The 16,136-nt window shown below is 47.6% G+C and overlaps 2 protein-coding genes across 2 annotated transcripts; both read right to left on the bottom strand.

Moving 5' to 3' along the window:
- Nucleotides 1-102: 102 nt before the first annotated feature.
- On the bottom strand, nt 103-2,488 carry LOC120893599 (SAM50-like protein CG7639). The gene is made up of 6 exons (XM_040295579.1): nt 2,185-2,488; nt 1,898-2,070; nt 1,639-1,820; nt 1,422-1,560; nt 682-1,352; nt 103-615 (listed from the first exon to the last, which is right to left on the bottom strand). Exons 1-6 carry the CDS (start codon nt 2,203-2,205, stop codon nt 464-466), a joined length of 1,338 nt encoding a protein of 445 aa, XP_040151513.1. The 5' UTR covers nt 2,206-2,488; the 3' UTR covers nt 103-463.
- Nucleotides 2,489-3,322: 834 nt separating this feature from the next.
- Nucleotides 3,323-10,647, bottom strand: LOC120895448. Its single transcript, XM_040298809.1, has 4 exons — nt 10,516-10,647; nt 9,516-9,715; nt 4,466-4,586; nt 3,323-4,382 (listed from the first exon to the last, which is right to left on the bottom strand). The coding sequence occupies exons 2-4, from the start codon at nt 9,670-9,672 to the stop codon at nt 4,184-4,186; spliced, it is 477 nt and encodes a 158-aa protein (XP_040154743.1). The 5' UTR covers nt 9,673-9,715; nt 10,516-10,647; the 3' UTR covers nt 3,323-4,183.
- Nucleotides 10,648-16,136: the final 5,489 nt, after the last annotated feature.

Genomic DNA, 16,136 nt, shown 5'->3' with positions numbered 1-16,136 from the left:
CACGTGGTATATGTGATTTACAGAGAGTTTGCGAAATAGCCCTCTGTCTTTTTTATAGTTTCTTTCTTAAAATCAACCGTCAAGCCATCCCGAGGACACATCTTGCTTCGTTTTGATTCATTATATTTCCTTTTTTTATATTATCTATGCACTGCTCATCGCGTCATAACTTAAACATACTGACTCGTGAGGTTGTGGTACGTTTCGTTTGCTAGCAGCTAGTGTCCGAGTACGCAAACACGGGTGAAAATGCGTTAAAATACGTAAGAAAACAGAAAAGCAAATGCACAAGAACAAGAAGCAGGAGGGCGGGAGGAGTTTGGCTGGAAAAGGAACGTGGAAACAGAACGGAACGGATGTTCATCACGGAAAGCTAGTGTGGATCTGGGTGGTTTCGAAACCAAAAGACGGAGTAGTAGCACGAGAGGTACGAGTGGTTCGAGAGAAAACTTTTGAACACTTTCTAGACAAACTCGTAACCGATGCCAAACTGGAACCCTTTCACTACCCGATCGCCCGCCTCGTACGAGAGCGGCTGGCAGTAGTTGAACTCGATGCGCGCCTTCTGGCCCATGCGGAACGCGATGCCGATTCCTGCCGTGCTGCGCAGTTTGTCTGCAAGAAAACAATGAAAAAGTTCAATGAAAAGTGCACTTGCACGAACCCCCGCAAACCACCTACCCGTGGTATAAGTATCGCACGTGCCGATATTGTAGAACGCATGCGTCCGGAACAGATTGCCGAACCCGCCAAAGTACTGGTTGAAGGGTAGCGGGCTCCACAGATGCAGCCCCGTCGTCCAGTACGATCGACAGCCGGCCGCAATGCCGTCGCGCCGCGGGCAAGCGCCGGCCAGCTCGAAGCCGCGCAACGTTTGCGGACCGCCGGGGAAAAACAGTTGATTGATCGGTAGCGATTCCTTGCGCTTGTCCTGCAGTATCGCACCGATCCGACCGCACAGCTGCACCGAGGCGCCGAGAAACAGTGGCACGTTCAGCTCGGCATGCAGCTCCTGCCGTACGATGCCGAGCTGGGACAGGCGGCTACCGATCAGCTCGGTCGTGCCCTTTGCGTACACGCCGCTCGACGGAAACACGCTATCGTCCCGACCCTCGTACTGGCCAATGTAGCGGAAGGTAGACACTAGCCGGGGTCCGCAATGTTCGCGCACGAAGAACGGCGTCTGCTTGTCGAGCGCAAACAGCTCCTTCATGCCCAGCTCGTACTGGAGGCTGTTGCTGAAGCCGAGCGACGGGATGGCGAAGGAAAAGTCGAGCAGCGCACCGTTGTCCTCGAGCCGATACTTGGACCAGGGATGGGGCGATGCATTCCGGAACACGGTGATGGAGGTTCTGGGACACCGGAAAAGGGAAGCGTGAGGTTACCACCTTATCTGGGAAACCATTGTTCATCATACTTACTCTGGCTCGTAATCGCCCACGGCCGTATGGTAGAAGGGCTTGGTGAGCTTAATATTCACCACACTGTTGCGCACGTAGCTGCGGCTTAGGTTTAAGCTGAGCCGTTCGCCACGTCCAAACAGGTTCGGCGTGACCAATTCTGAGGGAAGGGAGCGAAATAGCAACAACAAACACGATTAAAACGATTATGAAATGGTACACCAATCATCTGTCCTACCGGTGGTAGCAGCTCCATCGTTTTGGCCAACCTCCACACCAACGTTGCCAGTGATGCGGGACAGCTCCTCGCCCGTGAACGTGACCGTGTACCCGTTCTTGGACGCTCCCTCGCCCTTGCTCGTATCGATCGAGATGCGCAGGTTCTTGTAGATGCCTAATCGGAGCAGATCATCCTTGACGCTAAAATCCGAAACGGACAAAACGGAATGTCAATATACAATACACACTATGAGACGGGTACGTGCGGCCACTAGTACTTTGCCGTCTCCACGATAACGTCCTGAAAGTTTTGCGCCTTGAACAGGTGACGTGCCGCCCGCTGTACGTAGTCGTCGTGCGTCCGCTGCAGCCCTGCTATGTACACCCGGTCTACCCGTGCCTTGAAGCGGGTAAAATCCGGCTCCCGGCGACCTTCCTGGGACGGTTCTGCCTGTTGAAGGAGAAAGACGGGACAGACATTAGCCATGCAAGAAGGTGACAGTGGGCACATTTCTCCCGGCCGCGGATCATCACCACATAATCGGGGGGAGAAGGTTCCGCTTACCCTGGACGTTCCGCCTCCCATGTTATGTAATGTGTCCGGTGGTCTTTTTCGGTTTCGGTTGGTTCCACGCACTGGACGGGGAGTAGCTTTGCTACCGTGCACACTAATTTACAATGAAACGGGTTTAATTTCGTGCGATAAAACGCCTAATAAAGAATCATGCTGCTTTTAGGTTGCGCCAACAATAAACAACGAATGGATGACGACAGACAGGACGCGTGAGTTGCAATGCTTCTTTGAGCGGGTAAATATGACGTGTAAATTGTTGTGATACCTGATGAAATTAGCTTAAAATTACAGTTTGTGGCTTATTATTATTATGAAAGAGAAAGCTGCATCTATTTTGATTGTTTTTACTGAAAAATAGAAATTATATCGCATTGCAAGTTGTTGATGATTGTGTGTACACGCCCTGTGTCAGCTGTCCTTCTGTCTGTTTGACAGCTTTGAGTGCATCGTTGGTCCACCACTAATGACAACTTGTGAAACTAATTTAAAAAAAAAATCATTTTTGAGGGGAAGTTGATTATAAAACAATATGCTTTAATAATGTAAATGATATACACAAACAAATAAATGTTTTGTAACGATGAACGTTAAAGAACAGCGTTCGCAGACAGATTTGCCGTTCGGTCAAAAGAGTTTTAACTGACAAGGGTGTTCTATAGCTTTGGCGCCGTGCAATGGTGCTAATGAAAGGTGAGCAACTAATAAATCTAATTTGATTCGAAAATGTTTTACATCTACATCTTTTTCCATCACTCTTTCTGTATGTTGGAGCTCAATAAAGAAGGAAATTTATTCACAGAGCATAAATCTGCAACTCATCCACCTAAATTCGACTACATCCATGACCACGTGGTTGTAACGGATTATTTTAAATCCATGCAACAAGTTTATGTACAATTGAATGCCAGGAAAAATGCATTTCATGTAAAGTTCTTGCATATGCGTACTTCTCAAGAAGTTTTTCATTAGTGGATTGCAAAATAATAAGCTTGTATGTCTACTTTAATGATTAAAGATGGACAGTTAAAAAACTACATGATAATTTGAACTAATATCCCTTTGTAAAGAGAACAGATGTTTGACCCATACCCAACCTCCAAGAAGTTGCAAAACTTACTACACATGCATGTTGGATTTACTTTAATTCAGCTGATTTTATTTGAAAACGGATTGTTCGAAAAAGAAAAAAACATAAAAAATTACAAAACTTATTGCATTGCGCAATACAACATGATCGTTTGTCTGCACCGGAAAGATGTGGGATGATGAAGAGAGTGAACAAATGAGCGAGAGGGAGAGAGGGAGAGAGTAACGCCCAGGTTGAGAAGTAGATCGAAAGAAAGAAAAATCACAACAGAACATCGAGGAGTTTCATTTGTCATGGTACATCCCCCTTACAGGGAAGCCTGTAGTAGAACTCGCATGTCCGGTAGTAGTAATCTACTGTTTTTCCACTACTGTACTACTGCACCTACGAAAGGTGAATCCTAGCTTCTATCTCTCTCTCTCTTTTTTCTCATATACGCTCTCTCTCTATCATAGTTTCTGTTGAAACTTACAGGATTGTGATGTTTTATGCTGTATTTTTGTTTGTTGGTTTGTTGTTTATCGTTTGCATCTTAGTGCGTTTCCTCTCCCGATAAATATATACTTCTAATATCACAAACTTGACTAATGGTTCATATACTGCTTGCTGTTACTGTCGAGGATCAATCTATGTCGTGTTGGGTGGGGGGCGGGGGATGAAAGCGGATCGGTGATGTTAAGGGTAACAAACACAATAAAATATAAAAAAAGAATTTGTAAGGGAGTTTTCGATTTTTGTTGTGTTTTTTTTGTCTTCTTTTTTCAGTGGTTATGTTATTTGAGGATCATCTTTTTTCATCTTTTTCTTCAAACACTGTTCGCTTCGCTACTGCTTAGGATAGGAGCATGTCCGCATGCTAATTGATTAAGATGGTTACTGTAGTGGCCGGCCCGTGGCGATCACTTAGTTCTTGGCTGACTGCTCCGAGGTCGACTCGGGGGCAGTCTTGATCTCGGGGTACTCCAGCTTCGCGCCCGGCTCGCAGGTGAACGTCGGGCAGCAGGCTGGGAACGGGGCCGTCTTGTTGGTCTTCTCCGTGTCCAACTTGCACTTGTCGTTGGCCAGTGGCAGCGGGCCGCAGTCCTCTACCAGCTCGAGCAGGCTGCAGTATGGGGTAGAGAAGCGGGGATTGGTTAAGTAGAAAGTTGTGACTTAAAGACAACATCAAAGCCGTGCCAAACTTACCGTGGCTGAGCGTCGTCCGACAGCACGCAGGTGGAACGGCCGCAGAACGGAGTCAGATCCCAGTACTGGCCCGGCTCGAAGGTGGCACACTTGGTCGAGGCGAAGCACATGCCGGGGAAGTCTGGAAGTTGTACACAAACGTGGGAAGGGATTGAGTAAAACGGTTGAAGATTTCATTTTTGTTTTACAATAACATAAAAAATACGGACCGAAACAATGTCTCAAGATGCCGGACACACGCATCGTTAGGCGCACGAAGCTTCCCAAAGAAATCCAACCGGTTTTTGGAAAACAATGCGCAAAGGAAAGCAAAACGCGCAAAAGGGAAAGAACAGCAGCACTACCAAAATTTTGGCACACTAATGATCGCATCAAAAAACTGGTTTCCGGTGTCGCTTTGCCACGAAGATCTATTTCTGGAGGGACGGTCTTTATTCTTCCCCCCGGGGAAATCCCACAGCGAACCTACGCCCGCAACCATTACCTTCACGCATGCAAGAGCACGCCGCGTGTGCGCAGCAAGAACGACAATAGCTCGTCTTTCATGTCCACCGTCCAAACCAAGCAAACCAGGGGGGCTTGTGTGGGGTTCCCAAAAAAGTGTGCCCATCGGACTGGACAGTTTAGCAAAACCATTTCGCGTGTCGCAATCCAATGATATAATATGCAAATTTGGCACCATTACACCATTACGCCCGGAGAAGAAGGCTTGCTTGCTCGGTTCAGTTTCGGGTTGTCCGGGTCCCCCGCGGATGAGTTCAGGTTTCAGGTTGGTTGGCATACACGAGCAGCATATGACTCATGCGCGTGCAAACATTGAAATGCTGCTGGATGCTGGAGAAATAAGAAATAAGGCCCCCTCCCCCGTTGGCAGTGTGAAAAGTGGCAGCAACTTATGTACCTTTCCGCAAGCCATCCATTTACGGCTGTACCGGGAGTACAAGCTTCCGTGCAGGGGTACGTGTATCCGATCGTTGCATAACGCGAGTCGCGCGAAAGTGAACTTTGTGCGAGCAAGATTGAATGTCGGAACGATCGCGAAGCGAACGAACTGGAAATGGGGAAGTGAGACCTAAGAGTGGAATGATCCCATAAAACACATCCACACAAGCAGCTCCCATTCACTTCTGGCGCACGACTTGGCACGTACGACATTTGCAAGCTTGTCGAACGCACTCGATCCTCGATAATCTCGATCAACTTCATCCAACCCCGCTCTCGGTGATCCCCTGGCTGGCAAATCACTGCACGCTGTTGCCACTGTGTTGCAGCCACTCTCTGCTGGCCTTCGACCACGGTCGCGAAGAGATCGTACGAGAAGGGGATTACCGCAATCCACCCGCCTCATCCAAGCCCCGCTTCGAAGCTGGTGAACGTTTTTTTTCACGCTCGGAATAGCAAATTAGCACACGGATTGAGAGAGTGGTGGACATTTTTGTTGTTGTGCTAATGTGCTGCCCCAGCCACCGGCGTGCGTCCCAGCCGACTCTCTGATCGTCTCCCGATCAATATCACCTTGACAGTGGCCGTCCACACAGTGGTTGGTTTTGGTACGAACGGTAAACAAAGGCGTCATCATCGGACGCTTTTGTCAGCTGCTGTCGCCATCCAATGCCGATGCTAATTAATTAGTCAGCAGGGATTGGTGATTGTTGAGCTTTTCATGCCTACCGAGGGCAGGGGGAATGGGATGGTGCATTAGAAGCGATACAGCACACAGTAGCAGTAGTTAGAAATCTGCCTGATGTTTTCAGCACTTTGTGTTTGGCTTTTGCAAAGCGAGTGATATTGAGGGCGGTTTAGAGATCGCGGAAACACACATACATACACATTACTGCAGAGCAATGTTTGAATAGCACATATGAGTAATGTTACTTCCGTGCTAGTATCGAATGAAAAGCTGAACCATGAAATAGGAGTCAAAACAGCGCTTACAAATCACGCATAGACGACGAACCCGAGACCCTTACAAAGAGGTCTACAACAAAAACGATAGTTTTGTTCAAATAGGAAGAAGAACAATTTTGTCTTTTTTATATATCTTGTACACCGTTTTTGGAGACTCTTTCAACTGCATAGTAATGGGAAGAGTTGTATGCTTTAATGCTTTTACTTTATGATGAAAAGTAAGCAGAAAGATATATAGAAAAGCCATTGTTTTAATGAAACCGTAGCTCAACTAAATAAGGATTGATTCACACTTGGATGAGTTTTATTATTTTCAACAATAAATCACCGTTGTACACATGATCGTGCTCATCGTCATGAAGGATCGTCTCGAACATTCGTGGACAAGATCGTGCCCACAATGTAGCAACAATCGTAACCCACCATTTAGCTGCGGAAAGCTTACGAAAGAGCACCCCCACGCGCCATCCGTGAAGCAAATAAAAAAAAAAACAAGCATCAACAACAATGAGGAAAGCAACCCAAGTACAAACTAATAATACGAATTAAATTGCCAAAGATTGCACACACCCATTGGAAAGTGAAAGGATCAACACACTCCGGATCCGGTTACCGGTGTACGGTTTTAACAACCGGGTACGAAGGGGGGGGGGGGCATGTTTCCTGCATTCAGACTGATCGGTGAAATCGATTAACGATCCGGTATAAATCTATAACGCCCGACCCAATACTACAGTGCACAGAGGTGCAAAAGCAGAGTTCTGCTCTGGGACTCGCTTCCCCGAAAACCGTCCCAAGTACACCACAGCGTTACGATCACCAACGATCCATTAGAGTGCGTTAATGATATTGTGCATGATTTACAAAGTATGACGGTTGGCGTTGCAACTGTAGATGCAGCAACACGTTCAGGGTCACAGTAAAATGCAGCGGGGGGTAAGTGGTTTATAAAACAATCATTCACACAGCCCACTGGTGCAGTCACTGCGAGTGGGTTGGGTTGATCATGGGAAGGGAAAAATACAAACACTCAACACAGTTACCATGAACCAAGCGTGTTTTTTTTGTATATGCGCTGATGATGAACCGATGTGAGGTTGAAGACTCTGCGCGATGGCACATCGGCATCAAATCGGCGTGAAATTATCCCCTGCCGCCCCTCCACAAACACAATGTTTCATCCGAATTTGTGGCGAGCTTCTATTTTTTTTTTCCAGTGTCAATGCGTAACGGTTATGTTAATGTGTGCCGTGAGCATAGCGCCATGACACGGTGCGTGCTAGCGACAAAAGAGACAAAACCAACGTCAAACCAACGTATTCGATTTGACTTTTCACGTCGGACGGAAACGGAAACGGTTGGCCCTTGTGGCACAAGCTCTCTGCTCACTCCGACAAGGAAAAGAAGCTTCCAGATCGGTTGCTGCGGACAACGGCAGCAATTATCTTACCGCAGAAGACGAACCCTGCTGTGCGGCCGGTTTCTGTGGCTCTCCTTTGTTCGTTAGGTGCAAATTAGCAGCAAAGCTTTTATACACCGTTTTAAAACAGCACGGCACAAAATCGATCTTTTTCCTTCTGTATTTTTCCACTCCCCATCGGCTTGAAGGTGACACTGAAAACACACACACACAGTGGACACAGTGCGCGGGGTGGACTTAATTAACCACAAAACCGGTGTAAGTAACGGCGACAGGTGATGGTGGTTTTCCCTTTTTGCTAGTCGGCAGACCAACCCTAACGATACTCTCATTTTCATATCCTTCTAGTTAGTTTGCCTTGCGCACTCTCCATGTCCACCCCTTCCCCCCACCCAGTTACGGGTTGCTTGCGAGCCAGGTTGTGCAGTTGTGGATAGAAATTTTAATCACCACCCTTGCAAAGCCTGGTAGGTAGCGCATTTTAGGCACGCACTTTAGGCCCACCCGTTAACAGGTTTGCAGCTGGTCAGTCATCAAAAACCCTCTCAGACGATTGAAAAGTGTAGAAAGAGGGCTGGGGGTGATGATGGTGTGCGATGCAGTACTGTCGCCGCCCCAAAGGATCGGAACCGGTCCCTCGACTTCAATGCCAACAGGCAGACCGTACCGTACACCGCTGCTTTTGCTCTCAATACCGCATTCGCGCACTGTGGACCGTATGCCGCAACCCCAGCCTACTATGCTCACTGTCACTTTGGATTGTAGTGTACCATTTCGCAGCGTACAACTGTTGTAAGGTTCCGCTTACGAGACGGAGCGATCGCCATCGCCCGCTCACACACAGCAAACAGCCTCGCACCGATCAAAAGCAGCGATCGGGAGGGTATGTTAAGGTAAGGTAGCATGTAAGTACTAACCCATGCGTACGCGGTGGCGAGCAAGGGCTGCTCGTTTAGACACATTCGAACCGGTTTCGGGTTGCATTTTTGCGGGCGGCTTTCAAAAACAGAACCGCGCGACACACACTAAATCGTGATTGTTTTGTGAACGAACGCATGGCCGCGTCGGCCGCATTGCACAATTGCTTGGCATGCGGCTCTGTGCTCGCGCGTGTGGGCCCACTGCTCAGTCAGCCGTGTGTCACCCGTGGAAAGCTTCTTGGCTGGAATTAATTCCCCCCAAAAAGGAGGACACACCGCCTGAAATGCTTGCAATCGTAGGCCGATTGGTAAAAGGGAAGGAAGGAACCATTGCAATCGCACCCTTGCGTAGCCGGCAAATGCGTCTGCCTGCGGAAACTTTACTCTACGGATTGTATCGACGTCTTTCGACAGCGTTGCTGTACGAAATTGCGCTGCTGGTATTGCATATCGATCGGCCAACCTCCCTCGAAGGTGTGGTACCATGTGCTAACCGTTCCGTTTCAGGGACGGCTCGAGGCAGGGCTGTTCGTCTTCTGCTGCTGCTGCTGCTGCTGCGGGTGGTACAATGTACACACAAACATACTTTGGCCAAGTGGGCAACGCAGCTATTGCATTGCACAAAAGTCCCTCCCCGACTGCGGGGTGTGGCCCGCTGGGCGCGCGAATCAAAACCGATCCGACTCGGAGATGCGACATTGCGCCAACGGCATTCCGCGTGTTCCGTCTGCTGGAAACAACGGCGCCGCGCTTTGCGCAAAACGGCTGATGAACAATTGGGTCGGCACACACACACACTTACCTCGCAGAACGTCGGCAGGGATGAGTCGCTTGTAGGTCTTTCCACCTTCGGCCGGGGCGGCGGCGGCGGCCGCATCTTTCGTGGCCGGAGCCTCATCGGCGGCCTGGACGTAGCAGAAGCTGAGGGCCAGCACGGCAACGACGGTGAACGAGCGCATCTTGGTGTGTGTTTGTGGGGGAAGGTGGCACGCACAGTGGGTTCTATAATGATATATAGGCACAGGACCAAATTCGGGGAAGAAACAAACAAGAAAATGAATCAGTGAAGGGGAGTTGGAACTTGCACGAACACACTTGCTGCAAACAAAACACTGCTTAGGCTACTAATAGACTGATGCGCGTATACTAAGAGCTTCGTTTAAAGTGAGCAAATACAAATATCTCTCTCTCTTGTTGTCGCTGTGGCTACATTGTGGTGTCGTTGATCAAATCATCCGGCATTATTTTTGTACGAAGGGACAGGGACCACAACCACGTGCATGCGGGCAACTAGCGACCGCCCGAGAGCGTGTTGTGTGTTTTTGTGATTTTTATTATTTTGTTGATGCTTCCAGTTGCGTCCATTGCTTTGTTAACCATTTGAGCAGCCGATCCCAGAACAACAAAAAAAGAAGAAAAAACCCCGTAGTTGCAATCGAGGGAACACACACAATTTTCTAATAAAAATTAATCAGCACACCGTGGGGCGCACGAGTTGACCAAGTCCGGGCGACGCGAGAGTCACAGACAGTCACAACGACGACGCACAAAAAAAAACACACACATTCGATCGTGCAAAGGTAGGAGAGCTAGAACGGTTTGAGGATAGTGACCCAATAGATGCCCCTGTAAGGCATGAGAGCACTTCTAGCAAAACACAGCGCAAAAGTTAAGTTCAGCAACAAACAGATGTACTAAAAAACCTACTTAGAACACACTCAAAATGCTCAGAGAGACACACACAAACACACGCACGCACGCACGCCACACTGTACACTCAACACTGGCACCTTTGTACTGACCTGGCAAAGCGACGGTTAACAACTTTGGTCCAGTTGTGATTGGGGGGAGGGACAATCCCGAAACGGCTCGATAAACGAACGCACCACACGGATGGTTTGACGATGAATGACGCTGGCCGTGCGCGAGATTCGCTATTTCTTGCTTTTCTGCTGTACCCCACCCCAGCCCGCCCAATTTCATCCCTTTCCCAACCGCTCCGAAACCGAACCCCATTTGATGGGCACGCGCTCAAGCGAGTGAGTGAAAGAAAGAGAGATAAAATCGTATGCTCACTCCAGCGAGTGCACACGAGTGCACACGATGCGCGATCGTCGGACAAAGGCACTGAAACGGAAAGAGAGGGAGAGAGAGGGCGAGAGAGGTGGAAATGGGGGGTTCGTTGCTTAGCACCCTTTTGCTGTCTGTGCGCCTTCTTTTCGGGGGTTTGGTTGCGACTTTTGGTGGGGAGGGGGATTGAGCTGGAAAGCGTAGTAGAAGGCGAGAGAGATAGAGAGAGAGAGAGCGAGAAAGAGAAGAAAAAACGGACGACAAAAGCCTGTTGCGGTGTTCAAGAAGGCGACGGTGGCTACTACCAGCACTACTACACCTTACAACTTTAGTGCGAATAATAACAGCAGCAATAATTACAATCCTCACTCCAGACGCTTCGAATCGTGTATTGGATGGTGAAAGTCGCGCCCGCACAGACATCGACGGTAGTCCTCGTCGTCGTCGTTGTCGTCGCGGTAGTGGGCTTTTTCCTTAAGGCGGTCTTTTTGTTTCGTTCGTTTTTAAACGTATCATCAGAGATTATTCTACCGGAGTTGGTGTGGAGCCACATCGTTGTGGTGGCTGTTGGTTGGCCCGTAAAAGACCGGTGAAAGGGAATCGGTTGGGCACGGGTGCGTGACGCCCACACGTGCTCAGCCGCTTGGGGCACGCTTTTTTTGGCATCAGAGGCTCTGAACTTTGAACCTTTTGGTGTTTTGTGTTAGGAGTCCATGAGTCAATTTTGCACTTGGAGTTTGTGATGTAAAGTGGTAAAATACGTTTTTTTTAATTAAAAAATTGAATGGAAGCAGGAAGTATCATAGGTTGATCGTAGCCAAAGTAGCACCTTGAAGCTACTAATCCCCTGCCATAAACGCACACCATGAAAGGCGCATTCAAATGTCAACAAATAGTAAACTCGATCATTCATGCAAAAGCAAAATGCAGTGTGCACGAATACGAGCCTGGGGCGACTTTTTGTCCCTATTTACCCCCAGGGGATGCACACTTACACACAGACAGACACCGAACACCCCACCACCACGCCAATCCGGGCCGATGGGACCGGGTGTGTTCGAGAAAAATCTATCCAAAGTCACACACGCGTCACACGCGGCGGTCTGCATCTGCGCGCTTCCTTTTACTGCTGGCGGCCTGGCGGTGAATGCAGCGGGCAGTCCAGCGGTTGTGTCGGTGGCGATCGTAATATAGTGAATGTGGGCTGGTTAAGGGGACCGGAGGCACACCGGGCCGAACGAGTTTGTCACGCTAATTTCTTGACTCACCCAAACGTAGTCGATCGAGCTTTTGGTTGTTGTTCGTTTTTTTCCTCCCTGCAAGCCGTACAGTAGAAGGAAGTCGTCTTCCTCTCGACATCGATCGACGAACGAGCCACCCCTTAATTGGACGTTGATTAGAGAAAAAATGAGGGGGAAACAAACAAGAAAATGGTAGCCAAGCTGCTTCGATTACGTCCTTGCTACTCGATCTTTCGATGACGTACAAGGACGGACTGCGCTTGTGCTGCCGATAATCAATTTAAAACTAGCTTTTCTCATCATTTCAAACACATTCATCATGCATTCGCTAGGATTACATTCATTCAAGAAGGGACCCACCGAAATGATCGTATTTTCCCCGCAACCGATCTCGATTAGGTAGCCGGGGCCGGGGCGGCACGCGTCCAGTCTCCGGCTTCCGGATTTACCATCAATGAACGCCCTTTGCCGCTCCCTGCCATCCTTCTCCGAGGGCACGATCATCGATCATCCTCCATTCAATGACCTTTTTACGCGTGCTGCACGTGAAAACGATGGTGAGAAAAAATGGGCACCCATCAGCACAGCACAGCATTGTGTGGCTGTGTTTGATTTCCTAAACAGCCCCGGAACTGCCCTGATGCTGCGGCTGATTGCGGCCCGTTTGATCCACCGACCAATGCATCAGTCGTACGGCAGAGTGTAGCACGAAGGTGAAATGGTTTGGCACGGGAAAACACACACCCACACTCACCGCAAACCTTCAACGAACGGCCGCAAAGGTTAGGCATGACTAGAGTTGTCCGGGTTGCAAAAAAAAAACAAACCCGCACTGGACTGTTCTATTAGCGTTTTGTTAATTTGTACGGTGATGGAGGTCATTTTGGGGCTGGGGAACGATTTGTGTATGTGATTAATCATGCGCTTTGGAGCATTGGTTACAAATGGAAGCACTGTTGAGCAAACACTCATAAACACATGACAACAAGGTCAAGGTGAAGAATGGCCGTTGAAACTCCAGCACGATCGCGTCGAGTTACCGTTTCGGTTTCAGATTTTAATTAATTTAATCAGATCTCTCCGTCCAGATTTTCCCTATCTAATTGCTTATGAATAATATTTGCAAATTCTTAAGATAAACTCATCAAACACGATAATTTAAATGCGCCATTGTGTGCTATTTTGCGCCTCTTTCTACCAGCGTTTGTGCATTTGTGCTGTGTCTTTTGATGGTTTTTTTCTTCTCTCATCTCATCAGCACGCGCTAAATCAACCACCATACTATTTAACAATCCGGCAGGGAAAAACCCCACACGAAAACCTCCCCGTAAAGGTAAATTATTTACGTTTTCTCTTGCTATTTTGCGATTTTTTTGCTTTGTTTCTGAAGATGATGAGAATGGTGGCATGGAAAATGGAGATTTGGGAGGCAGGTTCCGACCCCCGGACCGAGAGAAAACACCCCACGACCCACCACACAATGCGACATGCGATTCCTCCGGCGTGACGTAGTGTGGAAGACGAAAAAAAAACATCTGGGAGGAAGAAAACGTGCATTTCGTGCGTTCACGAGCGGGCAAAATGGTGCGCACAGAGTGTGGCGGCACAAATCCACCCGCCAGCACTATTGTTTGTAGTTCCTTTTTGGTGGGTGAGTGTGTGTGTTTTTTTTTTACGTTGCAATTGTGAATTTTTGCATATAATGGAATGATGGAAGATGCAAGAAACAGACTAAACGATCTACGACGATCGTTTAATGCCCTTGTCTTTAACGGGAGGAACGATGCTCTCTTGTTTTGTTGGGGTGAGGAAATGAAAGCTTTCTTTACAGGTCACAAAACATCCAAACCGTTTCGACATGTGTATCGATCGTTTTTTTGTGGATGCTTCTCTTTGGCTGACACGTTTTCATTTGAAATAAAGTACGATAAAAAATGTTTTTTTAATGGGATAAAGCTTAGTAAGATACGCAAATAGGTATTTACCGAGAACAAATCATTTTTATTTCAAAGACTGACATAAACGTATGCTCAAACACCAAAAGAAAAGAAGAAAAAGAGAAAAAAAAGAAGAATATGTAGTAGTATCAAAACAAAGAATAAAAGGAATCGTAAAATAGAGCATGCAAGTTGAAGAACATGCTAATTCAATCAATTTTCAAAATTGACTTCAGATGAATGATAAATGATAATGAAAAAAGTAAAAAGAAGAACTTTAAGAAGACCAAGAATAACAAGAAGAACGAGAAGAAACAGAAGAATAGGAAAAACTAGAAGAATAAGAAAAAGAAGAAGAATAATAAGAAGAAGGAAAAGAACAAATAAACCGAACAAAAACAATATGATCAGAAAAATTTAAACGAGAAGACGCAACTGGTTTTTTTTAACTAAGAGAAGAATATGAGATAAAGAATATGACTAGATTCTCAAATTTAAATCAACTAACGTGCCCGTCATGGGTCCAAGTCCCGAATGGACCGTGTCTTCCCCTACGTAGGGCTGACAATCCTGCTATGGGTAATCAATAAGTCAATGAAAGTCAAGCCCACTAGTGGTACAGAAGCAGGCCTTGACCGACATTGATTGTTGTGTCAAACAAGAAGAAGAATAATTTAAATTATTGTTCTTTCTTTTCCACTCTAACTTGTTTTGTTTTTTTGTATGTTACTTGTTTTTTTTTAAATGAAAATGTTATCAAATCGAATAGAAAACAATATCGTACCAAGCGTCATCGTCATACTTCCCCAAGTGATAACCTTAAAGGGCTGACCTTTCGGTGCGTAATGAAGAAAACCCGGAAGCATTTTCCTTTCCTTCCAGCTAGAATGCACGCTGGTTGGCATTGACCAGTTTCCAGGTGCTTCTGTTGGGAGTTTTTGACGTCACAGGAAGAACTTTTCGCATAGTGTTTGTTGTGATAGTTCACTGTTTTTCACTGACCTTTACCAGCTCTGGGTAGGTGGCATTGTGCAGAAAGCTTTAATTTTGCAAAACTTAGTTCATTTGCCATGCCAATGGTTGTGTACGCTAAAGAACAAGTTTGCACAGCACTGACCCTAGAATTTACATGATGATAGACTCTGCATAAGGACAGCGGAAATGAGGCAAACGTGTGTCGTGGACGGTAAAGTCTCTCGCCCTCTCATCATGGGTAACCAAAAGCGTATGCATCTGAAAAAGTTTTGAGCCGTACCTTTAAATGATGCCCACATGCCCACTGCATTATCGGACGCATTTCGGAAGCTTGCGCATTATGCCGCGCAATGACGCATGCAGTGGCATGGGCTGGAATGGATGACATGACAGTTGACGGGGCTGTATGTACTGCCACCAGTGGACCGTTATGCAACACTGCTGCCCTGCCGTACACAATGCGGCCGAAGGTCTGCTGGTCAGCGATTTACTGGCTCTTCTCGACTCGATGCGTTCTGAGCCGAACCGGTCCGGGGGCGAGTAGTATGAGACGACGGGAAGGGAGGAGCGACCAGATGGAAATTACCAAATCGGATGTCTTGAAAAGATTCGCTTGCAGCAATAGTGATTACCATGGGTACACGAACGACACGTCAAATCGCGCGCGTTTGTCAGTTTGTCACGTGCGCAAGCCGTTTACGCAGACTGACTGGTGGAACCATTACGAATTTCATCCCCCCCCCCTTGTGCGGCGCAACCGCCATCGAGAGTTGGTTTGGCTGGCTTATAGTGAATTGCCGGTCAGGGACAGGGAAACCCCCTGATTCCGACACGTTCCTAGAAGTTCGATCCGCGGCAAAGTCAACAGTATTGCTTATTTTAAACCAGCCAGCCCAGCCCACATGCGTCACATCCGTCACAGCAGGGAGGAGATAGCTTCCCAAAAGAGGAGACAGAAATAAAAGTATCACTTCAAGCGTAGGGTGAGGAGGGGGGGGAGTATTACCGTCCAACTGGTTAAGACCGTTTTCTGAAGCTTTTAAATGTCATCCTTCACCACAAACAGTCTGCCGGTGGAGGTGTTTCGGAAGGTTTTGTAATGCTTGCCCGTCAATAAATCGAGTTACCGACACGCCGCGTACATGAGCAATGGCAATGGCTCCGGTCCGGTCTGGTTTCGGCGAAACGAAAAGTGGTCAA

Source organism: Anopheles arabiensis, chromosome 2 (assembly GCF_016920715.1).
Source record: "Anopheles arabiensis isolate DONGOLA chromosome 2, AaraD3, whole genome shotgun sequence".
Lineage (NCBI taxonomy): Eukaryota > Metazoa > Arthropoda > Insecta > Diptera > Culicidae > Anopheles > Anopheles arabiensis.
This window is presented reverse-complemented; position numbering and strand designations above follow the sequence as displayed.